This window comes from Photinus pyralis, unplaced genomic scaffold, assembly GCF_008802855.1.
Source record: "Photinus pyralis isolate 1611_PpyrPB1 unplaced genomic scaffold, Ppyr1.3 Ppyr1.4_LG1, whole genome shotgun sequence".
NCBI classification, from domain to species: domain Eukaryota; kingdom Metazoa; phylum Arthropoda; class Insecta; order Coleoptera; family Lampyridae; genus Photinus; species Photinus pyralis.
In genome coordinates this window covers 26585004-26610817 of record NW_022170249.1, presented here as the reverse complement: position 1 = coordinate 26610817, position 25814 = coordinate 26585004, and the positions used below count along the sequence as shown (strand labels likewise).

Sequence of the window (25814 nt, the reverse complement as noted above, 5' to 3'; positions counted from 1 at the left end):
TGAAAGCCGTACATAAACTGCACTGGTCCTTTTTAGGACTGTGAAACCCAATATTATACTCGTAATTAAATATACGGGCATAATGAAAGTATTTTACGTAGGGCTTGTTGTCAGTAATGCATTTTTCAGTGTACAATCGATAAAGTGTGCTTAAATTAAGGCTACCGTCAAAGAACTTTCTCTTTGTTTGAGCACGTAAATAGTGAGACTCTACTGTCGGTATTGACTCGATATGTTCTTTAACTCCCGTTACTAGATATTCACTAATTTTATTCTTCTTGGAATGTTTACCCCTATTATCATCTTCAAGAACTCCATTTTTTGTTTTCTTTATTGCGGTTCTTATCATCATGTCACTAATATTGAGAGTTTCATTGAAAAATTTCTTGCAAACTCTAATTTGTTTAGAAGCAACGGAAAAGTGATATGCGTTGTTCTTCTTTCGGTGACTATTTGGCTTTGGGTATCTGTATTTTGGTTCGATAGGTATAATGTGTCTGAGTATGAACTCCCTTTGTCTAGTAATATCACCCAATTGCCAAAAGGATGTTAAAATGCGCTGACGTTCTTCAGTGGATAGATTTTCGCGGCACTTAAAAGCACATTTTTCATTACAACCACTACCTAACTTTCTTTTTTGCTTGTTTTTTCCAGTGGACGATTTATATTCTTCTCCATGGTTATGCTTGTATTTTCTAATATTTCGTTTCCATTTTTCTGGTTGTTGTTTTTTTTTTTCTACTGCATAGGCCCTTCTCACCTTCATCAGTAGCCTCTGAAATTTCTTTCCCCTCACCTTTTTCAATAACTTCCGTATTTACATCAACAATCCCCTCAATGCCAGTTTCTTCTTGCATTAATTGTGTGCTGCCATTATTATCGAGATTATCATTTCCCTTTTGTACTACTATATCTTGTAATATTTTGATCGTACGTTCTTGTGGAATTTCAGAGTACTCCGTGGAACAGGATGCACTAGGTAACAGTGTGAAGTGTTGTGAATGGGCAAAGAACGGCTGTAAACTTATAAAACCAGCATTTTCATTTTCTATAGCTGTAGACTAGACTGCTCATACAACTTCACAGGTGTTAGTTCGGCATATACGGGTTCATACTACATTTACCGCAATGAAGGTATAAGTTTCACTAAATTGAGAAATAAAACTTACCTTTGGACTATCCTGATTGCAAATAGACTCCTTACAGTCGAATGTTCCATCTGGACCCAACTGAAGAACAGAGATATGAGTTGATACAATTTACAATGATAAATAAGCTAGGTACCTTATTTTGGATATCTGAACATTTGCTATTATCGGAGCTCTCCCCCAATTTAGCGTTTAACTCCACAAATTCACTTTCCTTTAGCGCCAAACTTACTAATAATTTCCCGCGAGACATAATTTAAACGTCCTTTATCTTAATAAACATGAACGGAAATGAAATAAAGTTTGAGAAACAAAATGATTTCGTTGCATAAAAAAGGCGCGTTTGAGTTGCGATAGTTTACGTTTCAACCGCCCAGACAAAACACAAGATTAAAAGTATCGTAACTCAAAAGTGATAGTATTGCACAAAACGTCTCTTACTTTTTTTGTGATGCTAAAGTATTTTAAATGCTATATAGGCTTGTTAGAGAACATTTTTAGTTACGATACTTTAACACATCATAGATTACACTTTTTGAGAGCACTTGCTAGAAAAAACAAAAAAAAATTTTTTTTTACTTATGATACTCTTGCACTCATAGTACGAATTATCAACATTACTGTATAATTACTTTACCTGTAGATATTTGTCTTTTAATGAATTATATAAAGCTGCACATACTTCTGGAACAAACTTTGCTATACAACTAACAGATATTCTGCTGCTATAAGATAAACTTTTAAAAGTTTCCCCGGTTGCCAAGTAAGTAAGGTAACAATTAAACGAAACCGTGAGGATACTGCTTGTCTAAATTGAGTACCCCGCTTTTTTATGTCTGATTCTATCATTTGGTGTACCATTTCAAATTCATCTTTGCTCATTCTAACATAATTGCAAAATGAGTCTGGGTCTTCGAGTGCCAATTCATGTTCTACAAAAGCGCATGATCCCAAACTTGCACTAGTTCGTCTTAATAACCACTGTCTTGCCCAACAGGATCGTTGCTGCTCACCGTCATATAATCTATTTAAGCAGTAAAGTTTATAGAGCTTCCGTAAGTTTTCTATTTTATTCCGTTTCGGCATTGTAGCACAAGAAAATTTATTTCAAATTTACGTTTGTGGGTTGGTAGGCCCAAAAATGTTTCTTATTTTGAAGTTAGCTCCACTCCACTCCACAATATGCATTTCACTTCACTTTAGTGTAAAGAAAACTTTGACTACTTTCTAGTTACTAGAAACTTGGATGAGAAATTGACGAAAAAAGTATAATGTAGAACACGCTTTACTGTCTGCTCTTGATGAATCCCAATAGGAACAGCATTTTTTTGTATAAGTCAGATAATTCCACACCTCCTCCGGCATCGGAGGCGTTTAATGCTGCCACCCGCCTCTTTTCAGTTACGAATCTATTACGCAGCATCGCGAAACGTTGCTGGCATTCCTCCGCTGTACAATTATAATGTAAGCACATATTTACAACGGTATGAATAAAACAATTACCATTTCGCTCCAACACCTGCCCAATGGTCTCCCAGGCATTCTTTTGTGCCTGCTTATTCTTGAAGTCGTGGTGGCTCTTATCGTAAACCTGTCGAAACAATTTCACGACGTCGATGAGCCGCTCATCCTCACCGTCAAGCGTCTGTGGATATTAAATATTCTTGGGTGGTAAGATTACTTACGTTGGGACTTTCCTCTGCCTCAAGTTTCGAATAAAAACGTATGTACACAATGTTAGCAACTATGGAACTAGGAGACTGTAACGGCCCTTTTAATATTTCTCGAAATTTACTTGATTGGTTTAGATTTTAGGAGCAACTTTTATAATTTGGACAGCTGGGATTCAAAATTATGTTAAGTTTTAGGAGGTAACTGTAATGCCCCGTGTACATTAGGTAGTTTTAGACAGGTTAAATTTTTTTGTTTTTGTTAAGTAGGATGTTAGTTTGTAAAAAGGGGTTATTTGTATATTTTGGGGCGCGCGAAGGCGGGCCAGGGAAGCGAACGCCTGGCAAGTCGCGGAATTATTCGTGGGCGCAAAGTTGCGTTTTCGGCGGTGTCGTAAAGGAGTAAACGCGAAATTCGAGAGTCAAACGGAAAGGAAATTTGTCGAATAGAGCGGCCGGGCAGTGTTAATTGTGGTTGTCCGTTTAAAATCAAAGTTTAAAAAGATCTCTAAAGATCGACCAATAATCAATAGCGATACTTATTAAAAAGGGTGAATGTCGTATTGATATTGACGTTTGTAATAGTAGTGCCAGAAGTGGGTTTACCTGCAATCGATTTCTCTCGGAGATACCGGCATCGTCACCGATTAATAGAGGAAGACCGCCAACGAAAATTGGAACCAGGTACTGTGAACTTGCTCTGTTTTGGTGTGACCAATCTTTCGGGGTTGAACAAGTTATAGACATCGTTTTTTTATTTTAATCATATCTTGTAGTTAACTCTAAATTGTATATCTGATTCTGTATTAGGAGGTTCTTGTAGTAGGTAATTAAGTAGGAGTAATTGACAAGAGAGATCACAGAAAGAGTGGCCACTGATAACCCTTTGATCAAACTCAGGAGCGTAGAGTTAGGTTAGTTTGTTGTTTTAGGTTTTTTCTGTAGCGTAAGGGATTATAAGGAAGTGTGTAAGTGGAAGAATTTAATGTGATATTCTGTGCTAATTGTCAATATAAACCCGGTAGTTATCCGAATTTTATTCTTTTTTACTTCTCGATGTGTTAAACGGCTCGCCAGGTATGTAAAGGCTGAGGTGGACGGTAACAAAACGAGATTCACCCCGTTACGTCATAATACGGTAGATGGAAGACGATTGAGGTGGTAGATATTTTAAGCGGACGAAACCCTTAGAACGTTTAGAAGTGTAGTGAAAGTAACGAGAACGTTACAAAAGGTTAAAAACTACGTTAGGAACTAAATACTACGTTAAGAACTGGGGAGGATTAAAAAAAACTACGTTACAAACTAGGGAGGATTAAACTACGATAGAAACTAGGGACGATTAAAACTACGTTAGGAAATAGGAAAAAAATGTAGGACACAAAGGAAGCAACGAGTACAATGCACGAGACGGCTAAAATCGGTTTGTTATGAACAAACAGCGGTTATGACTCACGACCAAACAAACAAATGCGCAAGCGCTTGCTTTGGATTCCTATTGGTTGCTTCTTAATGAATTAGTGACAGTATAAATCGCATCCTTTTGTCTTTAATTATAATGACGCTGTTAATGTTAGTGAACTAATGTTAAAGAGTTAGTGTTAATGACTGTATAAAATAAGACCTATATAATTCAACCATAAGAAACATGGAAAGGTTTTTTTTTTCTTTTTATTCGCCCGAAATGAATGCCGAAATCGCGAGTACACAAATAAAAATTGTTAAGTACTTATCTCTTTTCCCGTCGCCCTCAAATGTAAGCTCGTCGTCGCCTGCCGGTCGTTGACTCCTAGTGCGGCTCGGACTCCTTCTGAAATTTCCTTGATGTCGGTAACCTCAAAATAGATTGGTTCGAATGTAGATTCCTCCTCGATCTTCGTCGAGTAGGTTTGATTGTTGTGATTTTTTCTCGTTGAATTTGAAAAAAATAACGCCTGTCGATGAAAGCAAATCGCTGGCCAAAAAAGAAAAACAACGCATGCCAAAAGGTTTAATAGAAATCCCACAATGGGAATTCAACTGCGCTCACGTGGAAAGTTTTCTCGCTCTTGGTGGCGTTGAACTCACATATGATTGCGTCACAATTGCACATTACTTATTCTCAGTTATTCACGAGTTAAGGTAACGAATTTTATACTACGAAACGTTGAGCACTTTCACTGTTTCCCTACGTAAAAATATTCACGCTAAAAAAATGTTCTCTATTGGTAAAAAAATGTTTTCTTAAATTTTACCACACCCGCCTTGACTTTTCTCAAGCGGCCATCTTCTTTTTTTTCCTTTACTCACTCTTACCCCCTTACTCACTAAACTCCCCAGAACTTATGTACAGTATGTTCCCAACTTAACTAACAAATATTTATACACAGTATGACAAAATGAACCAGCAGAAATGTCTGTGCTGTTACACACAGCAGGTCTTGTCCCGAAGGCCTTCGACTCCGTCTGGCACACAGGACTCCTGCACAAGATGCTAGTGAGAGGCATATCGGTTTCCATGGTACAAATGATTAGATCATTCCTAAAAGGTAGATCTTTCAAAATCAAACTCCACACTTGCAGATCCACATCCAGACAGACACTGCCGGTGTGCCACAAGGCTCAATCCTCTCTCCGATCTTGTTTAACAATGTCTGCGCCGACCTACCGAAAACCGACGGAACCATCCTCGCCAGGCACGCCGACGACACCGCGATTCTGGCCAAATCGAGGCTATTTGTCTCATGCATCGGATTGCTAGATAGGGTGCACATGATGTGCCGTAGTGACTGTGTTGAGCCCATTGAGTTAGAGGACTTATGGAGGGAATCAAATGCTTGGTCAGACGTAGACCACGGGATACAAAGGCTTTTAAGTATATGAGGCTATAAATATAATCAAATTTGTTTTCAAACAAAGCAGAAACGCACATTTCACATTTTAATGTCGTACCTAGACGTTTTGATACAAATCCGACGATATATTTAACTACCTCTTCAGAGAACTGACTAAGATTATTAGCTGTAGCCAGAAAACTGTATGCATTATCCTCAACGTGTTTCTTGATATACAACAGTTTTGTTTATTTAAATGTATTTATTAGATTAAGTACAAAAATATCTTATGTAGTGTTCAGCGTTGCAGTAAAATTATCACTTAGGGCCGGTATTATAAAAGTACAGTTCAAGCGGAGATTAATCAAACGGCGATTGAACGTCAAACCAAGATTGAGAGCGGTTGCGTATTATAAACACCTTGGGAAGAGCGTTTGGTTAATCTCCGTTTGAGCTTACGATCCCTAGGATGGTAACACTGCGGGCGAACCGAGGACCAATCAGAGCGCAGAATTTTCAGTGGCCGATGCGTCAGCTGACAGTGACAGCTGATGACGTTTACGTTCTTCGCACCCATCGCGCCGTTCGTTCTTTTCGCTTCTGTGCCATTTGCTCCTGCCACTGTAACTGTGCTGATCTGTTCATCCCCTTGCTAAATCGTTTTACATAGCGCTGTTTTGCCTGCCACTGTGCCAATGATAGACAAGGAAAAAAGCGAGTCGCTTTTACGTACGCGTACGCCCATCAGCAAGCGGACTGTGTTCAGTCATATTTACATATAATTGAAAATAAACGGGCGGACGCCTCTACTACCAAGAACAAGGTAAAGCATCAGGATGTCATCATTTGTGAGTTTTTTGTTTGCATCTATATCCCTACACCCTCGCATGGAAGAAAATTGCAGAGAAGTATAACGCTGCATTGACTGAGCCAAATTTGAGTAACTGAAGACAAAATATGATCTAACACAGTGAAAAACCTTACTGGTAATGAAGCTAGAGCTGGTGACGACAGCCTCACCATTGATGGGCAATTATTAATTAATTAACACACCTAGTTGCGTAAATTCGCAAAAATAATAGAATTTCCATAGAAAAGCACAAACCTACTTGTTTGTTTGAGGGACAATTTAGTGCTCGAAACCTGTTTTATGGGGATCTAACTGTATCCTTGGATAACCGAAATCTCTGCCGAAATTCCTCTTCATCTCACTTGCCCAAATGATCAACATGGTTCTCTAAAATTTCTGCTCTTCTTCTAATGAACTCATCCTCTGATGAAGAGTCATCGTCGCTTACTGCCCACAGTAACCGATCTCTTGCACGTCCAATTTCAATTATTTCCATTTCGTTATAAATAGAAACAATGACAAAACAAAATAAACTGGTTACAGTTCTTTACACGTGCACGCGCCTAATCTCCGTTTGGGCGCCAAAACCCGAGAAAATTGGCGGGTTGACTACAATCGGAGATTGAGCTCTGGTTACGACTTAAACGGCGTTTATAATACGCGCAATCGCACTCAAACTACGATTGAACGTCAATCTCCGTTCAAGCGGGCTTTATAATACCGGCCCTTATTGTGCTATCGATCCACTTAATTTAGCGCTTCACTAAGGGTAAGTGAACCATACGGACTAGAAGAAGCCAAAGAGACCGGCAGTGCAAATAAATACAAAAAAAACCTCGAGACCAAACGAGAGTCTCACGAGACTCTCGGCGAACTCATGATTAGTCTCGTCTCGTGACGAGACGAGACGCTCGGCGCAATCACTAGCACCAACATTACCTTCGTTAATGGTTTTATAATAAATTGAAGAAAGCATATTGTTATTAGCGGGAGCAAATGGTTTTGCATGACCATGACCGTCACATAAAACGTGTTCGTAGAAGTTTTAATGTATTTGTTATAACATTTTTTAAATGCAATTTATTTACTTCATGTCTCTTGATAATTAATAATTGTGCTGACTTTTAAAGTGCCAATTGTGACTCTCTGTAATTCCTGACAAAGTAAGTTTTTCATCTGTAATTTCAATCAAACTTTGTCTTTTCATATACTTGCAGGAGGCACTGATGATGGCGTAAGCCGAAAGCGCTCTTTTATCTGCTCGAATATACCATCATTTACTTCCTATCCATCAAACAATGATACTTATTTAATGGACATTAGTAACACCACTAATAATTGTTACAATTCGGAACCATCCACTTCTTCCACAGTTACTGCAGTATCGTCAAATGAACAAGCGCCGCATTATGTAGTTTTTGACCCATGCTTGGAAATACCCACCAGCGGCACTGAAAATTCTATAATAAATATACTTCCTGATTTTCATTGTTAGAAACTACGCCACTTGGCAGCAAAATTTTAAATTATGAAAAATATGGAAAATTGGACAACTCCAAAAGATCTCTTTTGGTTGATATTATTGCGAAGAGGATATTTACTTATATAGTGAAGCATCGATTAACACACAGCGATTATAACATATTGACGGCAAAGATAATAAATGCACAGGTACCGTAAAACGGGGTTTTGCTATTTGCTCAAATATAATTGATTTCTTTAACAAATCGACAGCAGGTTGATGTTCGTCAATTTCATCCATTTGCATACACCTATGAATTAAAGAGTTGACCTACAGATTTTGGAGATTAAAACAGGTGTCAAATGAACAAAATACTTTAAGTGATTTCTTGCGAGGTAACTTACGTGTACCTGAGTATGTACCAGTATGCTGGAAGTTACCTATTACATCACCGTTAATGACGTAATTGGTTGTATGGAAGTAAGATCACCTGAAAATCGAAAGTTAGGCATAACATAACCTTGTTTTGTTTCTGTGTTTTTGTTGTAATTTTTACTTGTACCTATGTCGATATTAAGTAATAATAGTATGTGGATGAATGCATTATTAGAAGAGTTTTGTATAGATGATACTTTGACCACAAGTGTGCACATAGTAATGCATTTTCTATTAAAAGCCGTTCCTGAGTGGACCAAATTTATTGTATTGCAAAAGCAAAGGAAATGCCATTTTCGTATGCCACTTTGTTATGAGGAATGGATAACAAACTATCTTGATACCGATTTTTTTATTCATTTTCGAATGATAAAGTCAACATATTTCAAATTGACCACTGCAATTGGAAAAGAATTAACAGTAAAAAAATACAGAGGAGGGTTTGAAATAATACCTCTAGAGAAAGAAATCCTAATCACTCTCTGGTACCTTGCCAAAGGAGAAACGTTAGTGTCGATCAGTGATAGATTTAATGTTAGCGTGTCAAAAGCTTTCTATATTACCATGAAAATTATTAAAGTTATCTGCTCTCTTATGCCTATTTATATTAAGTGGCCTAATGCGGAAGATTGCGAACAAATTGCAAATGATTTTCAACAGCGTTGTAATTATCCAGGTAAGGACATTTTTAAACCGCACAGCAATCAGCGTAATATGTTGTTCCTAGATGTGATTGGTGCTATTGACGGTTGCCACATAACTTGTAAAATACCCAAGGAGCAGCATGACAGTTATCAGGATCGCAAGTTTTGCCATTCCATTACCCTTCAAGGAGTGTGTATTTCCTCCAGATTATTTACTAATATTTCTGTTGGTTATCCAGGATCTGTGCATGATGCACGAGTAAGATAGTTTATGCAAACCTACAATCATGCTGTTAATAGTTTTGTAGATACTTAGAGAATCGGACTTGGGAAAAATCTGTGAAACTAACTGTTTCAATCTGTTTTACGGTAGATACCACTTGGTGGGAGATTCCGCATATCCATTAAGGTCATGGTTAATAACTCCGTATAGGTAGACACAAATACAAATAATTGCACATAGGTATTTATTGTTGTGGTTTAGGAACACTGGAATTATGCCGCTGCAACGGAAACACAACTACGCACATAGTGTGACACGGGTTGTAATCGAAAATACTTTCGGCATGTTGAAAGGCCGTTGGAGGATTTTAAATTTTGTTAATGTATATACCATTGAAAAGGCTATTGATATTATAACCGCATGTTGTATACTGCATAATTTTTGCTTGTTAACTTGTGATATATATGAAGTAGATGTCACATCAAGTGAACATGATAGTTGTGATACTTATATTGGCCGTAGAAATCGTGAAGGGACTAGAAAACGCGATTTGATATCACAAACTCTTTAATTCCTTTGTAAAAAAATTATAAATACTGATTTTGCTTGAATAGATATACATATAAAAATATAAACAATTTTTTAATCATCATCATCGCTATCACTAGAATGTCTTCTTCTTTTTCTTGTAGTTTTTTTAACCATTGATTCAAATAACGAAACTATTGTGGCTTTATGGGCATTTTGCTGCTCTAACAATTTATTCTGTGTAGTCATGAGGTTTTCTAATACCTTAAATTGGGAAGTTTGCATATCAATGTTTTCCTTATGCATCGTCAATAATGTTTGTATGACATCTGCTTTGGGTGGTTTTACCGATTTACGTATATTTTGGAAATGAGAATCTAGGTGTGGTGTATGGGATCTTGATAATGGGGTAGAGGATTCGAGTAGATGGGAAGATGATGTGGGTGTCTGTGATCGGGAGGAAGATGACGTGGGGGTGAGTGGTTGCTGGGAAGTTGTTGCACATGGCTGTGGTTGATGGATTACATTTAATTCATCTTGAGTATCTGCTAATTGCAGTGAATCCTTAATATGCCCTAATGTTATTTTGTGTTTATCACCCAAAATGTTATGTAATAGGTCATAATGAGGTGGTGGTTCCCGTGCTTCACCTCCTGTTGTTTTTACATGTTTTATAAAATTTATGTACATTTTGGTCAAATTCTGAAATTTTTGATAGCATTTTTTCCCTCCTTCTTTAGGATTTAGGGGAAATCCAGCACTACCTAGAAGCTCTGCAATTTTCCCCCATATAGACATTTTTACAGTTTTTTTGTCCGCAAATAAAGTTTGAAATTTTGCAGAGTTCCTTAGTTCCAACATGTATTCTGTAGCACGCCTATCAAGGTCGGTCGGTTTCCCTCTACTGCTCCAGATTTCTTGGTCGGTTTCAGCAGCTGCGACTGCGGTTTCAATAGTTTCAGGAGTTTCATCTGTAAACATTATGGTATAATTGAATTCATTCCGATAGCTTTAATATACTAAAAACTATAATTATTTTGCCTTAAGGGTCCCATATACGATACGATTGATCTGTAGAAACAGTGACATATCCTTTTAGATTGATCGTAACAACGGTTCACTCCTTATATGGAGTTTTGTAAGTATATTATAATGCTTATCGTAATGGATAAACGTCTACATACCAGAAATTCGAGAGATATCTATGTCGGCAATTGAAGTGCCTTTGCATACACCGAATTGTTCTAAAAATCCTTCCTCTATTGCCCTTGATATGTACTCTAGCACAAAATTGGCATCTACAAACAAAATGTGTTTATTTCTGTTAAGTATGTGTGGTTTTAGTATTATACGAACACATGCCTTTTGAGGTTCACTGATATAAGCAATTAACCTACCTGTTTTTAGTGCTGTTGCAACCACCCCACTATCCGAAAATGTTACAATTTCATTGTTAATTAAGAACTTCACCTCCACTAAAGTATCATCATCTTCTAGACTATTATCCATTATACCTATAAGTAATCTAGAATATAAAGTAACTATCAACCAAGAACTAATGTAAACTCACTACTCACATGTAAACATAAATAAAAGAACCAACCTCACAAATTGAGGTTAGAAAGTTAACTTTACTATTGCTTACTCCAGGTTGAAGGTAGGTAAGGGCATGTTACTTGGTTAGTGGTTACTCTAGCATACTACAGTATGACGTGACGTCATTAGTTACTCGCCAGAAATTGAAAGCGGTCTTACTGAAGGTTACTTTTCTCGCCAGAAATCGCCTTTTACTTCGCAAATTATAAAAACATACGTGATTTATAATGGATTTAATGGAACGGCAAGCACTTTTACTATAATTCAGATTCCAAATACTCACATTCACTCGCGGAACAAGCTTAATCTCAAAGGAAAACAAGAACGAGTGTGTAGCTTCACGTACGTGCGAATATGGCGATGGTAATGGACGGCCGATAATACAGGAGACTTCCCAATCGCCGTCACAACGTATATACATATTATATACTCACATGTATATACAGTGTGAGCAACAATGATTGAAGCGTGCGTCATCACCGCTTGTTCCTATTAATATCAAAACTACCTTCTTTGTATGGAGTTGTATACGAAAATGACGTTCTGCGCTGTCACGGTGACGTGCGTCTATTCGTATTTCGTATCTTGTATCAAATCAGCATATGCTATGAGCGGCACATTGCCAATTTAGCTGAAGCGGCACGCTTCAATCTTTGTTGCTCACTCTGTACATTAGGGTGGATCGATATCCAGCACAATTTCACTTTTTTGTTTTTTCAAAACGCCTGTATTACCGAAAGGTGTGGATAGTGGAAAGAAACTTTCTACCACATTTTGTTTTTTTTTTTCAACTTTCATCTTCCACCGCCACAATGTCAGAAAAAAATTTTTTTTTGTAGGGGAGGGGGTAGTTTCCTGAGGAAGGGAAAGATTATTTAGTGCAATAGGAATAAAATAATGGTCGATTTTTTCTTATCCTGGAAGGCCTTCCACTGCCACAAGGCAATCACAATTCTTAATTTTTCAAATATTTATTATTGTCAGTTTTGAAATAATACTAAAGCTAACTTCAAAGAAAAATGATAGCTTAAATAAGATTAAAATTTTATTTCTTAAATGAAAAACTAACAATTCGGAAAAAACAAAAAAAAACACGAACAGAATAATTTAATGCAACTTGAAGTTCTGTTTCGACTCGAATTTAGGCATCCTCGATCGAGATTTCAACATGTTTCTGATGACTCCGTCTCTTCTTTCTCCACCACAGACAGCAATGGATGCATCAGTCACAATTTTCACAGTTCTCTGAACAGCCTGCGTATGGCAAGGTAAATTCTTGATATATGAAAGATCGGACGATTCTGGGTCTTTAACATGTTTTTTCAAATCATCCAGAGAAAAACGACTTGTTATTGGTGGTTCAGTCCACAGAATCTTTTGGGCGTCAACCTCAACAAGTTCGTAATATTCCCTGGCTTCATAATTGAACTTCGGAATTGAGAATTTTCTAACTGTTGAGTCGGCCGATGTATTTCTGGCTTTCATGATCCTCAGATAAGCAAGCTGTCTGATGTGCTTGCGATCATCCCAAAGCATGCAGAGAAGGATATTCTCTGGATGCCCGAAATACCCATTCCTTTGAATCGTCTGGAAAACATCTTTCAGCTCGCCTGGAAGATAATTGGCTAGTTGTATAGTTTGGAAGAGATGTTTCGCTCCTTTGATGCATTAACTCTCTACTTTTATTGTAAACCACATTGGTGCATAAACTGTCGCAACGAATCTTGCCAATATCATGTAAATATTTCTGGTCTGTGCTCAAGATGTTTCTGTCAATTACAGGAAGTGCAGCTGCAGACTCAATCCTCGAGAAGTTGATGACTGGAAGGTTCTCACAGCCCTGAAGCAGTTTCCCAATAGGTCCAGAAAATCCTCGAGGACCAGAACTCCATCTAAATGTTCTATCAGATGCCGCAAAGGGAGTTGGTTTGCGTGCAATTGGCAAACTAACCATTGTAATGGTCTTTTGATTTCTTTTTCGAATAAAGGAAGATCAAGAAAAATCTATTTTTAGAAATTCAACCAGACTGACTGTTCATGTGCTGCGTACATGATAAACATTTTTTAATGATAGAAAAAGAAAATTGGAAAACGTTTTTCACCGCCACAAAGTGATAAAATAATACAAAAGAAGTTTGGCTCTGTGGCGGTGGAGGGGATAATATGTAAAAAAAATAGAAATACACAAATACTTCTTGTTTACGTACACAACTTTCGACGATACAGGAAAATCAAATTGAGAGAAAAAAAATCTCGATCCACCCTAATATACATAGAATATGTATAGATTTATACTCGCTCATGATATACATAAGAGCTACATACAATATACTTGGAATTCTTTGAAATATTGTGTATTGAAATGTATACCTATTGTTGATAAGATCTGTCTTCTAAAAGTCCGTATCAAGTTCAAACGGTATGTTCATATGATATACATATAGGACATAAAATTTATATATCTACTATGAATATACATAGTACGTGCATCAGATATGCAGGATATTCGCGGTAAGTATATTATGGATGTAAAATGTATATACATAAGATATCGAATGCTATGTGGGATGTGTAACCTGAAATTATTGGAGTTCGGTAAGTCTTAATAACTGTCGTGTATGAGACAGATGGAAAAGAAGGAAATGCATGTGTAGAAAATTTAATTACAGAACAAAATAAAAGAATGATGAATTACAAAACTAAATGAAATGAAAAACTACAGAAACAAAATTAAATGAATGAAGATGAAGAAAAATTAAATACTAAATGAAATGAAAAAACTACGGAAACAAAACTAAATGAATTAAGGTGAAGAGATAGAAAATATGGAAATGAGAAAAAATAAAGAAAAATAAATAAAGGTTTATCGTCTAGGTCTAGAGTATGGTTTTGGTTTTTTCCTATAAACGATAATTTAGAATTTTCAATTGATTGTTTGGTACTTACCATTTATGGTCCAAGTTGTGTTGCCGCTGTAAATTTATATAAAAAAAAAGTATTATCAAAATGAAACGTATTTACCTTTTGTTTTATTGGGTCCTTACAAATAAGGACCCTATAATTGGTCGTTTGGAGAACATATTGCCACATTTTTTTGCGACAATATGGTCTATATTTGTGCCAAATCCCGGGTTGGTCGCAGGTTTGTAATCAAATTTAGTTGCCACAAATGAATTGAGATGCTTTAAGCACATGGACAGAGCACGCATGCTTAAATTATCATCTTTCCGTTCCCTAACAAACATAAGTGCGATTTTTATGCCACTTGGGGAAGGGAAACACAGATAATCGTTCAAAGCCTTTTTATGGGCCTCTGACTTCGCCCATTTCCATAATTCCGGTGTATGAAAAGTTATTATTTTTAACAATTTTTTTTGTAAATAGTATTTGTAAATATTTTCTATTGGAGAGATACTTACATCAAACGTTTTGCTAGTGGATGAAAATCTTCTAAATTTTTGCACATAATAATAATAATAATAATAATAACCAATGTGAGTGTGTGAATATTTATTTTATTTTTTATTTTTCTTTAGAACCCTACATAACTTCACCAGACACAGACACAGACACTAATCGTTACTTGATTTTAATCCGTGCGATTAGTTAACCAGGCTAGACCTGAGTTCTCACAAGAAACACCGACAATAATAATAATAATAATAATAATAATAATACCGTTTATTCCATGAGACTTGTATACAAGCATTGGAACGTCAAAATTAAAAATTACAAATTATATAATTAAGTATAAATTATAAATAAGTAAAAAATAAATAAAAATACACTACCTACACGTTACATTACATATCTGCAACAATTTTACTGTTCAAGTATTCGTCTAACCTATAAATGCACATCTTTACCACACCGCAAACACTTGAACGTATTCCCCTATGGGAAGAAGATCCTTCGCCCACTTATTTATTTAAAAAATGTTGGTACCGTAAAATGGGGTGAATGGAAACAGTTTTTGATCTTTCGTAGTTTATAACTTGGAAGGGAAGACGTTATTAAAAACCATATGTGTAGGAAAAGTCCGGTCCCTTTCTTCACAAAAGATGCCGAATTTTACATTTTTGAAATTGCAAATGAATATGGAGTTATCATTTTTTTTTTTATTTATTTCTATTCGTCATTTTAGTGGGGTGAATAGAAACACTATTGAAAAAATCAGATGTATTGCTATCCAAACACAGTACAGGTGAATAGAAATATTAAAAACCGAAATAATATATACAGGGTAAGTAAATTTTTCAGTTTGAAAAAAAAATGCAAAAGCTTTATGTAAATTATGTATTTATTAACAAAAACTAAACATTAAACATTCTTTAAAGTACCTAAATATAAAAACATATGAGTTTAATGGATATTAATATCAAAAATAATATTCTCCCTTCGTTTGAAACCAGTTTCTTGAAGCGGATACACCTGCCCAATAATTTGGTCGTGACTGAACGTACACACATCTGGGTTAGAAGGAAAAAAAAAGATTTCTCTGTCAGTTTTACTTGAGGTTTTTGATCTCAAAAAGGTAGCCTCAATTGCGCCTTCCTCACAAGACAGCACTTTTCCTACGTAATATTTATATTTTTGGCTTTTTGAACCTTCAATTGCAAAGCTTACAAGAAGCCACATTTCAGGCACAATATTTTCCACGTCGATGTGAAAGACGTTGTCAAATGTTTTTCCATTCTTCTTTAACTGAGAATTTTTCTCACCCGTACTGTTCTTGTTAGGAACCGTGTGGGTATCAATTTGCAGATCCTCATATTCCTCATCGAAGACAGTTTCATTGTCACTACCTTCATCGTTGTCTTCTATTGACATGTTTGAACTGTCGTTTTCACTGGACTCACAATCTGCACCAGACACTTTTACCTGCTTCTATTTGAATTTTCTTCTTCTTGTTTCGACACGCGGATGCTCCGTCGCCATACCTTAACGACTTTAGGTATGAGACAACTGTATCATTAACATGTTCGTCACATCTTCCTCTTCAACATCCTCGGGAAGTCGGCTCAATACCTCTTGCCTATTTATAGGACACACACCACATTTCCTGAATCCTGACTTTATATTACTTTCTGAAGAAGAATGAATTTCTTCGAGTAGGTTTTTCAAAAGATGGGGAAACTTGTCCTTTGGAATGGAGCATTTTTTTTGTCCCTCTCCTTTTTTCCAAGATAATAGCACATTTCCCCATGCAGTTTTTAGTGGGCGAAAAAAAGCTACGTCCAATGGTTGCGTCATGTGTGTAGAATTGGGTGGGAGAAACACAAAATGAATGTTGTATTCCATACAAAGTCTAATAGTTTTTGGGGAGAAGTGGGAGGATAAATTATCCCCTATCAAAATTTTTTTCCCATCCAATTTTTTAAGGTAAGGAATTGCAATTTTCTCCACCCAATCTTCAAAGCTGGCTGACTCGAACCAACCGCTGTTACTTCTATTGTATCTGGTTCCTTTTGGTCCCCCAACTGTCCAAGAGTCATATAAATTTTGCGCCTTGTAGACCACGTAACATGGAAGTAATTTCCCGTCACCAGCAGCAGCGAACATGATAGATGTAGCACTTTTACTTGTGTTCATTATCCTTTCGGGATACCGACAACCTCTCTTGGATATTACTTTTTTCCGCCCGGGATCGTCTGATAAGTTAGTTTCATCGAAATTAACTGTATGTGATGGCGGCACTCCCTCCAATTCTTTTTCTAAATTGTTAAAATAATTATTCAAGATCACAGAGGACACTGCTGCTCGAGAACGCTTGATATTTTGGCAAACACGATCCCTGAGACGATTTTTGTGCCTTTTCATGAAGGAAAATGCAAATTCCCTTCCTGGCATGTTATCTTTAAATCGGAGCAATCGCTTACCTCTTGAGTCTAAATATTGTTTAACAATCTTTCGGAGATCATAATGATCCAGTGGATATCCCCATTCAGAACAAACTTCAAGAACTTGAATCAATGCGTTCTCTTCGGTTTTACTCAGTTGAGTTTGACCTCCTTTTTTCCTAATTTCAGGATTATGTTTATGTCTAAATAATACAGAATAATGTACATATTCCATAAGTATAAGCTGCTGTCCGATATGACATCCCATCTTTTATATCGCGAAGCGCCCTAGCAAGCGCATCGGAATCTATTTTTTTATTAACTTTTCCTCGTGGATCTTTTTTATATACTCGAGGCATATCCAACTGATGATCCTGTAATTTAAAAATAATAAGGGGTTAGGTACCTACCTCGTATATCATTTTCATGCTAAAGTGAAAGCAACAACTATATAACAAAACAATTTGTGGGGTGAATGGAAACAGTAAAGGTGAATCGAAACACTGTTTCTTTTCACCCCACTTTAACCTTAAATTATAACTTATTGCATACTTTTGTCAATAAATTAAAAAGTTTATCAGGCACAGTTAAAGTTAATTATATATCATAAACAGCAAACATAAGGCATTTCATGGTGCTAATAATGTGTATCTTACCTCTTCCCTTATGCACAAACGGAGTCAAGTTTATGGAAGTACAGACAAAGAGACACCAACGCACGTGGTTTAGCGCATGCACAATGTACTGCGGTAACATTGAAATTATTTCGGCTTGTGTATGATGAGTTGCCTATATATCAGGAACGAGTTTGTATGTGTTACACAGAAAATCACGCGTATCATTAATTTGTTATAGCGTTGCAAATAACTTTTACTTTTTTTGTTTCTATTCACCCCATTTTACGGTAATCATCCTCGTAATCATCGTTAATCTAAAAAATCACAAATTTTAAAGTAAGGAAAGGAAAGGAAAAGTACAACAGAGCTGTCAGTTTTAATAAGATTTAAATCTGTTTTATGATTTAAATACTTTTTTCGATTTAAATCATTTGATCTTAAATCTTTTTACGGAAAATGATTTTTGATTTAAGATTTAAATCTTCATGAAAACCATCTTTGATTTTGAACTTAAAAATCCGAGTGATTTAAATCAAAAATACCAACTTAATTATTCAAAAAAATCATGTAAAAAATATGATAATTAACGCTGCAAAGGAATTTATAACTGCTGAAGATAATGCACCAAAACCAATAAGTGTTCAAAATGAGGTACATGATTTTTTTGAGCTAACAGCCGTGGCAGATATCTGAGCAACCAAAATTCTGCTTTTAATGAATTTGAATTACAATTGCTTAAAAATAATGTTCTTAAAATATAATTGTACATTACCTTCCTCGGCTCCAGTGAAGAGAATGTTCTCTTATGCCACTTTTATAAACTCACCTCGTCGACACGCATTAACTGACAACAATTTTGAAAATCTTGTTTTGTTAAAAGCTAATACCAACTTAAAATATAAGTAGATATAATTTTGTTTTCTTGTATAAATTGGTTGTTATATCGTTTAGTTTTGTGAATTTGATTTATATTATTTTCAATAAACCTTTGCAGTCTAAAATATAAATCCGGGTTTTTTAGAGATTGATGATGTCTTGGTTTTTTAAAATTTCTTTCGCAAAAAAAATACATATTTTAATTTAATAAACCATCAGACCAATCAGTTTTATTGAATTTCAATCCTTTACAAACATTTTGTCACAAAACGATTTAAATCATTACATGATTTAAATCTTTATAAGTGATTTAAATTAACAAAATTGGATTTAAACCTTTTTGAATGAATTAAATACATTGAAAGTATCTTACATACTTTCTCTAAAAAGATTTAAATCACAAAAAATATTTCAATCTCAAAATGATATTATCTAAATACTTTCTTATTGACACAAGTATCTTTGATTTAAATCATTTGTTAAAATGAATGCATCTTTGATTTAAATCGTTTTTTAAACGATTTGTGACAGCTCTGAGTACAGTACGTGGATTGGTATTAAGGCATTACGCTTTCAATGTTGTAGTTTTGGGTGGCTGAATCTTGGACTAAACTAAAGTTGTGTGAACGTAAATCGGTACGCATACGGAAAAAGCTATGTAGACCGAAAATTTTTTTTATTTAAAAAGGAAATTGGCCAATTTGAAAGTTTTACTGTTACAGGAAGTGTAGCCACTTGTTGAGGCAATGGTACAGATAGCGTTTTTTACAAATGTAGTTAACGTCCATTATAATTTGTTAAATAAATGTAGATATTGATGGAGATATGCATTTCATGTGACTGTGTATTTTATGCTGTTTAAAATCATTAAAGTACCTACATCACGATTATAGGAAAATGGTTTGTGTAACTTCAGTTTGATGAAGATTAATGGCAGCTTTATTAATGTAAAAGTATTTATGGCACTGCATGCTAAAATTTATTGTTTTGCAATGTAATTAGTAGTTATATAAGATTAATTTACGCATTAGGATAAATTAAAGTACTTACTGTTAAATTTTGCATGGCGTTTTCCATTTTTATTATACAATTTAAATTTTCGTGGAACATTTCCCCCCGTCATCTTACCCCACTACAAATAAAAAGGCGTTTTAAAATATATACAGAAAGCGTCTTAGGATTTCTGCAATTTAAATAGAGCACTATTGTTATATAACTTAGGGTAGAACCTACAACAAAATAGTTATTTATATAACAAGAGCGCGAAGTTCAATTTCGCGCATTGAGACTGAAGGTATTTTGACGAGGCGAAGCCGAGTTAAAATATCAGTCAAATCCGCGAAATAACTTCGCGCTAGCGTTATATACAATATTTTTTCTACAACTGAACCGATTGTTAATTAAATTTGCTGTTTAAGTTCAACTTTGTCCCGTGCGCGAAATACTTTTTTTCACTGTTGACGATTTCGCGCACGTTGTCAAGAGCAACCTTACTTATTAATTAACCGATTAAAAATCTAGTACTTCGCGTTTCGAAATCCGTCAGAAAATGACAGGTTTTTTTGACAGTTGTAGAAAAATAAAATTTTTCTCACTTGTACTTTTCGAATAAAACACTAACGACAGCTAACACAATTTTATAACCAAACATGAGATTACAAACATGTGCTTTAAACGAGAAAACTACAAACTCCACCAGAATTTCTATGCATAAATTAATACACCTGTTAAAACACTAGATGTCAGTAGCATGAAGAAATTTTACATTGTTTGTGGTGTTTTGTTAAAAGCCATTGGTCATCTTACCCCGTTCGTCATCTTACCTTACCTTCCCCTAACAAATTTGTTTATCAATTGAAATATGTCAAAAGTGGACCATAGTTATGGTATTTTACGGTACCGCTTAGCGTAACGCAATACCGCCAGGAGTTATTTACGCCGCAAGCGGTATTCTATTTTCCGATATCTCTATATTGTATCGACCAGCACGAAAGCGTGGAAAGGCACAAATTCAACACGAAAATGAAACATTCGACCAATTCTTCACCGAATTACAGAAAATTGCGGGCAACTGCGAGTTGGGAGCAATAAAGGACGAATTATTGGTGGATCGAATACCTAGTGTGTGACGTGAAGAATATAAAATTAAGAGACAGATTATTAAGAGAAGGTAATTTAACGTTAGATAAAGCTGTTGATCTTTGTAGGGTGCAGAAAGAACCGAAATTCACATAAGGGATTTGACACATGGCAGCCATGATAGTCTGGTAGATGTACATGAAATCAAGCATGGCAACGTAGGCGCAAACGGAACGTTGGACGGGGATGTCTTAAAGCCGTCTTACACTGAGCAATTTCTTGCACAAGATATATTGCACAATTTAAATTGCATAGTATCATACAGGAAATTGCATGCAAAATTACATTGCAACAAATTATTGCATCAAAAATAGAACCGGTGCTATTTTTTATGCCAGTTTCAATGCAATTTTAAAATGCGCGTGCGCCGCTCGTTGAACATGTGTTTTCAGATCAGCTGTTTAGTGTTTTTCGAGGTGTTTTGTTTGACAAAATCTGTCTTGTCTTGTTAATTCCTTCATTTAGTTATTTGTGTTGCCAGTTTTGCGTTAAAATGTCGTGGACACATGAACAGATTTCTTGTCTTATTGACTTATACAAAATGCATCCGTGTTTGTATGTGGTAAAGGACAAAAACTACCACAACAAGCATGTCCGAAATGCTGCTCTGCTAACCATACTTAATAACATTAAACCGATAAGACCAGTTACCTCAGAAGCTGATGTCCAAAAAAAATTTCATGGATTAAGGACAACGTACGCAAATGAGAGAAGGAAACATTTAGCGAGTATACACAGTGGAATGGCCGAAAATGAGGTAGTTTGTATCACTTTATAGTGTATAATAATAGTAACGTAACCATTTAACTAGGTTTACCATCCGTCGCTGTGGTATTATGAAAAAATGGATTTCCTGGACGACCACCTTGTAGTCAGGAAATCTAATTCAAACTTTTTATTGCCCGAGGAGGGCAATGAAACATCACAAACACAGGAGGAAGATTTACTGGATTCATCAATTAATGAAACTGTAAGTAGCTACATTCTTTCACATCAAAAGTTGAACATTATATGTTTAGATTGTGGAACAGTATGAAGTAGATGACCAAGGAGTATTGGTACCTTTATCACCAGAAATTTCCTCAGATTTAATACCAGATCATCAGAGGTCAGGATGCAGTGGGTTAAAAAGAAAAGGCATTTCAGTTGACACCAGACCTAGCACCAGACCATCATCAGCGGGAAGTGGCTCATCTTGTCATCAGAATGATTTGGAACTTGGACTTGGTGGATTAAAAAAAAGAAGTCTTTCAGTTGATAACAGGTCTTCATCTGCAACAGGTGCAAAAGGAAAAAGTAAAAAGGCAGAAGACCCAGACCTAAAAGTGTTAGAAGCTGTGTCTTCAAGCCTTGAGGGAATTACTGATGCGCTTAAGCCAGGTCTCAAAAGCAGTGAAGATATATTTGGGGAGTTTGTAGCTTCACAACTAAAAAAAATAAGAAATGAAAACAAAAGATTGACAGTGCAATATAATATTCATACTGTTTTGCACGAGGCATTATTGAGTTAATATTTTACAAGATATTTTATGTTATGTACCTATATTACAATTATCCTTATTACACCGATACAGTTTTATTTTGACGTTATTACATAATCATCACTGTAGAGCACATGTGAACAATAGAACCTAAACTAATCCAATTGACTTATTTTGCCACTCAACGCTTCCGACAGTATTAAAATAATCACAAAATTTGTTTCTTGTAAGCAGAGCCTCATTACTTGCTCTAAAACCACCTTGCTGAGATATGGTTTCTAAACTACATGTTTCATTAATTTCATTTTCTGGTCGAATATACTTCTTGTTTCTTACAGTCAAGAAATTATGTAATATGCAGCACGTTAGCGTAAGTATTTCTGCTTTTTCAGGGCTTAAATTTATTGTGTTTTGCAAAATTCTAAATCTGTTTGTTAAGATGCCGAAGGCATTCTCTACTGTTCGTCTTGCCCTGGACAGTCTATAATTAAAAATTCGTTTTTCCACAGACAATCCCCTTAAAGGATATGGTTTGATTATTCTTTTTGATAGCGGAAAAGCATCATCTGCCACAATAACATACGGCACACTTAAGGCAGTGTCTGGTAAATGACGGTCTTCTGGAAAGTTTAATAGGTTTCTATCAATGCCTTTTTTTAGACTACTTTCTCTGTATACTCCACCATCACTTATTCTTCCATTGACTCCAACATCTACATATAAAAACTTATATTCCGAATCTACCAATGCTAGTAACACTATGCTGTGGGATCCTTTATAATTAAAGTAGTAGGATCCACTGCTTTTAGGAGCTTGAAAATTGACATGCTTTCCGTCTAAGGCGCCAAGACAAAAGGGAAAATTCCAAAGTTTTTCAAACCCTTTGGCCACGTTTTCCCATTCCAGAGTAGTTCGAGGCAACTAAAATATAAAGATAATAAACAGCCAACGTATGAATCAATTTTACACCTGTATATATGTTTTCATTAGGTTTTGTATGATAGCTTTACACACTTCCATTACAATAATACTTATGGTACTTTCATGTATTCTTGTTGCATACATTAAGTCTCTAAACGTATTTCCACTGGCCAAATACCTTAGTGTTACTGCTAATCTGGAAATAAGTTAGCAGTTTAGTACTAATGAAAGGTAAATTAGGTAATATGTAGACTGTAGAGAAATATTTCAGTGTACCAACCTTTTGTCACTTGGGATACTTTGTCGTAACTGAGTATCCTGTTTTTTAATGATATCATCTATAAGGGTTAAAAGCTCCATAAATGTATCGTTATCCATCCGTAAGAAATTCCTATATGCCTCTGGATCTTCATGAAGTAACTCGTTTTGCAAAAGCGATAAAACTCCTTTACCCACATCTCTTTTTTTTAACCATTCTTCCTGCCACAATTTTCTCTTTTTGTTCTTTCTGGCAGCGCGTCTTTTTAGAATTTTACGAATTACACATATACCGATCAATCCACTGACAACAGATATTCGTCTTTCCACATTCATTGTATACAATAACAAACAAAATAAATTATTGAAAACTTGTGGTAATTATAGGTTGGGGTTGTATGATTGTCAGCTGGTATAAATTATAGTATAAATGCGCAGAATCCTCGGCTATATCTTGCACAAGAAATTGCATAGTATAAAGCAGTCAGCTCACAAATATTTGCTACATTTTATAGCACAAGAAATTGTGCAATTTCTTGCGCAACAAATTGCATAGTGTAAGACGGCTTTTATACTATATATCATATGCAACTTTCTTGATACATTGCAAACTGCCTCATAGACAATATATTACATATACATAACAGGACTAGCCAGCAGTGGTATTTCGTGCATTATCGCTACAAAGCAACAGTAGAATTCAACAGTTGATAGCCATAGTCGCTTGAAATGGTATTCTCTTTTCTCCATTACTACAGTCGTTAGCGAGTTCGGGAACACTCGTGATTATACACACATTTCTAAAAACGTTGACCGTTTTCTTTTTACATATAAGGTTATGTCCGTATTTACTCTAATTTAAGGTATTTAGATTTTGACATTTGTGGTACCTACCTACTTATCGTAAGTTAATTAAAGGTAGTACCTAACGTTAAATATAAACATTTTTAGATGTTGCCCGTAAATATTGCAAGAATCATAGAAATGCATAACTGAGAAAGACGAGAACACATTCGATTATTTAATTTAGAGAAGAGAATTATGAGGGATGATAGTGATCCATTTTCTTTAAGAGACGAACAATTTATAAGTTTGTTCCGTTTAAGTAAAGGAATGGTGCGATATCTACGTAATGAATTGGAAGTCCATGTTAATATAACCGAAAATATCGTGGCTATACCTCTTATGTTGAAGGTTTTGGCGACACTAAACTTTTTTGCCACGGGTTCATATCAACAATCTGTGGGGCAAAGTTATAATTTTTCTGTAGCGCAACCTACAATGTCAAAAATAATTGCAGAAATGACTACGGCAATTGGTAGATTGTCAGCTCAGTGGGTGCAATTTCCACGAACCGCCCCTCACAAAAATCGTATAAAACGACAATTTATGGAAGCAACTCAATTTCCAGGGTGTATTGGTGCAATTGATGGTACACATGTTGCCATAATTGCCCCTCCAGAGGAAGAGCATAATTATTTAAACAGAAAAGGATTCCATTCAAAAAATATCCAAATAGTTAAGTATAGCATTGTTTAATATAATGATACTTATGAAAACTTTTAGATATGTGACTATAATTTGAAAATATTAAATATCAATGCACAATATGCAGGAGCCATTCATGAGTTTTATTTGGCGAGAATCTGCTGTACAACATGAATTACAAAGGTGTTATAATCAAGGTAGTTGGATGCAATAATTTCATATTTAATGGTAACAAATTGTAGGCGATAGAAATTCTTGGTTAGTAGGGGATTCCGGGTATCCACAACAATGTTGGCTCATGACTCCTATTGTTGATGCTGTACTGAACACGCCTGAATATGCATACACACAGGCACAAATGAGAGCAAGAAATTGTGTTGAAAGATGTATAGGAGTTTTGAAGAGTAGATTTCGGTGCATTATGGGCGAAAGAAAACTGCGATATGACCCTCAGAAAGTAGGAGATATTGTAATTGCCTGTGCTATTTTGCACAATTTATGTATTTCAGACCCAGAAAATGTTAATTACGTAATTGAAATTGAAAATCAAAATGTAAATGTGGGCAATCTCCAAGATAATCAAAACGCTCTTCTATAGGATCAGTAATTTTAATACTTTATAAATTTAATGCCACTACGGTACAACACAAAATAGAGTGCAACATTCCAAAGGACGTTGCCATACAGCCCCAAGTTTCTTACCCAGTAGGGGAAAGTGAATGAATTTGAATGAAAATTGACCCAAGGTACAACATCCTCCGCTACATCATCAAGATTATACTACCGCATACAAACTAAAAAAAAACAATAACTAAATCATAGGTA

General features: G+C 35.5%; 4 protein-coding genes across 5 annotated transcripts; 2 read left to right on the top strand and 2 right to left on the bottom strand.

The window, feature by feature from the left end:
- The first annotated feature begins 8327 nt into the window (after positions 1 to 8327).
- LOC116159098 (protein ANTAGONIST OF LIKE HETEROCHROMATIN PROTEIN 1-like) lies at positions 8328 to 9816 on the top strand. Its single transcript, XM_031472006.1, has 4 exons — positions 8328 to 9054; positions 9106 to 9281; positions 9331 to 9455; positions 9507 to 9816. Exons 1-4 carry the CDS (start codon positions 8508 to 8510, stop codon positions 9814 to 9816), a joined length of 1158 nt encoding a protein of 385 aa, XP_031327866.1. The 5' UTR covers positions 8328 to 8507.
- On the bottom strand, positions 8686 to 11559 carry LOC116168568. 2 transcript variants are annotated; one of them, XM_031484487.1, is made up of 4 exons: positions 11419 to 11559; positions 11171 to 11287; positions 10958 to 11071; positions 8686 to 10744 (listed from the first exon to the last, which is right to left on the bottom strand). In XM_031484487.1, the coding sequence occupies exons 2-4, from the start codon at positions 11280 to 11282 to the stop codon at positions 9888 to 9890; spliced, it is 1083 nt and encodes a 360-aa protein (XP_031340347.1). In that variant the 5' UTR covers positions 11283 to 11287; positions 11419 to 11559; the 3' UTR covers positions 8686 to 9887. The 2 variants fall into 2 exon arrangements, with proteins under 2 accessions (XP_031340347.1, XP_031340338.1); XM_031484478.1 differs by having other exon boundaries at positions 11171 to 11298; positions 11351 to 11553.
- An 8867-nt stretch (positions 11560 to 20426) lies between these two features.
- LOC116168559 lies at positions 20427 to 22465 on the top strand. Its single transcript, XM_031484466.1, has 3 exons — positions 20427 to 21598; positions 21653 to 21811; positions 21861 to 22465. The coding sequence occupies exons 1-3, from the start codon at positions 21335 to 21337 to the stop codon at positions 22350 to 22352; spliced, it is 915 nt and encodes a 304-aa protein (XP_031340326.1). The 5' UTR covers positions 20427 to 21334; the 3' UTR covers positions 22353 to 22465.
- A 312-nt stretch (positions 22466 to 22777) lies between these two features.
- Positions 22778 to 24067, bottom strand: LOC116159090 (putative nuclease HARBI1). Its single transcript, XM_031471996.1, has 4 exons — positions 23524 to 24067; positions 23292 to 23439; positions 22913 to 23243; positions 22778 to 22839 (listed from the first exon to the last, which is right to left on the bottom strand). Exons 1-4 carry the CDS (start codon positions 23835 to 23837, stop codon positions 22778 to 22780), a joined length of 855 nt encoding a protein of 284 aa, XP_031327856.1. The 5' UTR covers positions 23838 to 24067.
- Positions 24068 to 25814: the final 1747 nt, after the last annotated feature.

What these genes read in the sequence shown, in the direction of transcription:
- LOC116159098 (XM_031472006.1), top strand. Translation starts at nt 8,508, where the DNA reads ATGTCGATATTAAGTAATAATAGTATGTGGATGAATGCATTATTAGAA. An exon ending in GATCTGTGCATGATGCACGA is followed by an intron (nt 9,282 to 9,330) that starts GTAAGATAGTTT and finishes ATAGTTTTGTAG; the next exon opens with ATACTTAGAGAATCGGACTT. An exon ending in TGGTTAATAACTCCGTATAG is followed by an intron (nt 9,456 to 9,506) that starts GTAGACACAAAT and finishes GTTGTGGTTTAG; the next exon opens with GAACACTGGAATTATGCCGC.
- LOC116168568 (XM_031484487.1), bottom strand. Translation starts at nt 11,282, where the DNA reads ATGGATAATAGTCTAGAAGATGATGATACTTTAGTGGAGGTGAAGTTC. An exon ending in TGCAACAGCACTAAAAACAG is followed by an intron (nt 11,072 to 11,170) that starts GTAGGTTAATTG and finishes TTTTGTTTGTAG; the next exon opens with ATGCCAATTTTGTGCTAGAG. An exon ending in AGATATCTCTCGAATTTCTG is followed by an intron (nt 10,745 to 10,957) that starts GTATGTAGACGT and finishes TAATGTTTACAG; the next exon opens with ATGAAACTCCTGAAACTATT.
- LOC116168559 (XM_031484466.1), top strand. Translation starts at nt 21,335, where the DNA reads ATGTCGTGGACACATGAACAGATTTCTTGTCTTATTGACTTATACAAA. An exon ending in GTGGAATGGCCGAAAATGAG is followed by an intron (nt 21,599 to 21,652) that starts GTAGTTTGTATC and finishes CCATTTAACTAG; the next exon opens with GTTTACCATCCGTCGCTGTG. An exon ending in ATTCATCAATTAATGAAACT is followed by an intron (nt 21,812 to 21,860) that starts GTAAGTAGCTAC and finishes TTATATGTTTAG; the next exon opens with ATTGTGGAACAGTATGAAGT.
- LOC116159090 (XM_031471996.1), bottom strand. Translation starts at nt 23,837, where the DNA reads ATGAATGTGGAAAGACGAATATCTGTTGTCAGTGGATTGATCGGTATA. An exon ending in TAATGAAAACATATATACAG is followed by an intron (nt 23,244 to 23,291) that starts GTGTAAAATTGA and finishes TTTATATTTTAG; the next exon opens with TTGCCTCGAACTACTCTGGA. An exon ending in TTTACCAGACACTGCCTTAA is followed by an intron (nt 22,840 to 22,912) that starts GTGTGCCGTATG and finishes ATATCCTTTAAG; the next exon opens with GGGATTGTCTGTGGAAAAAC.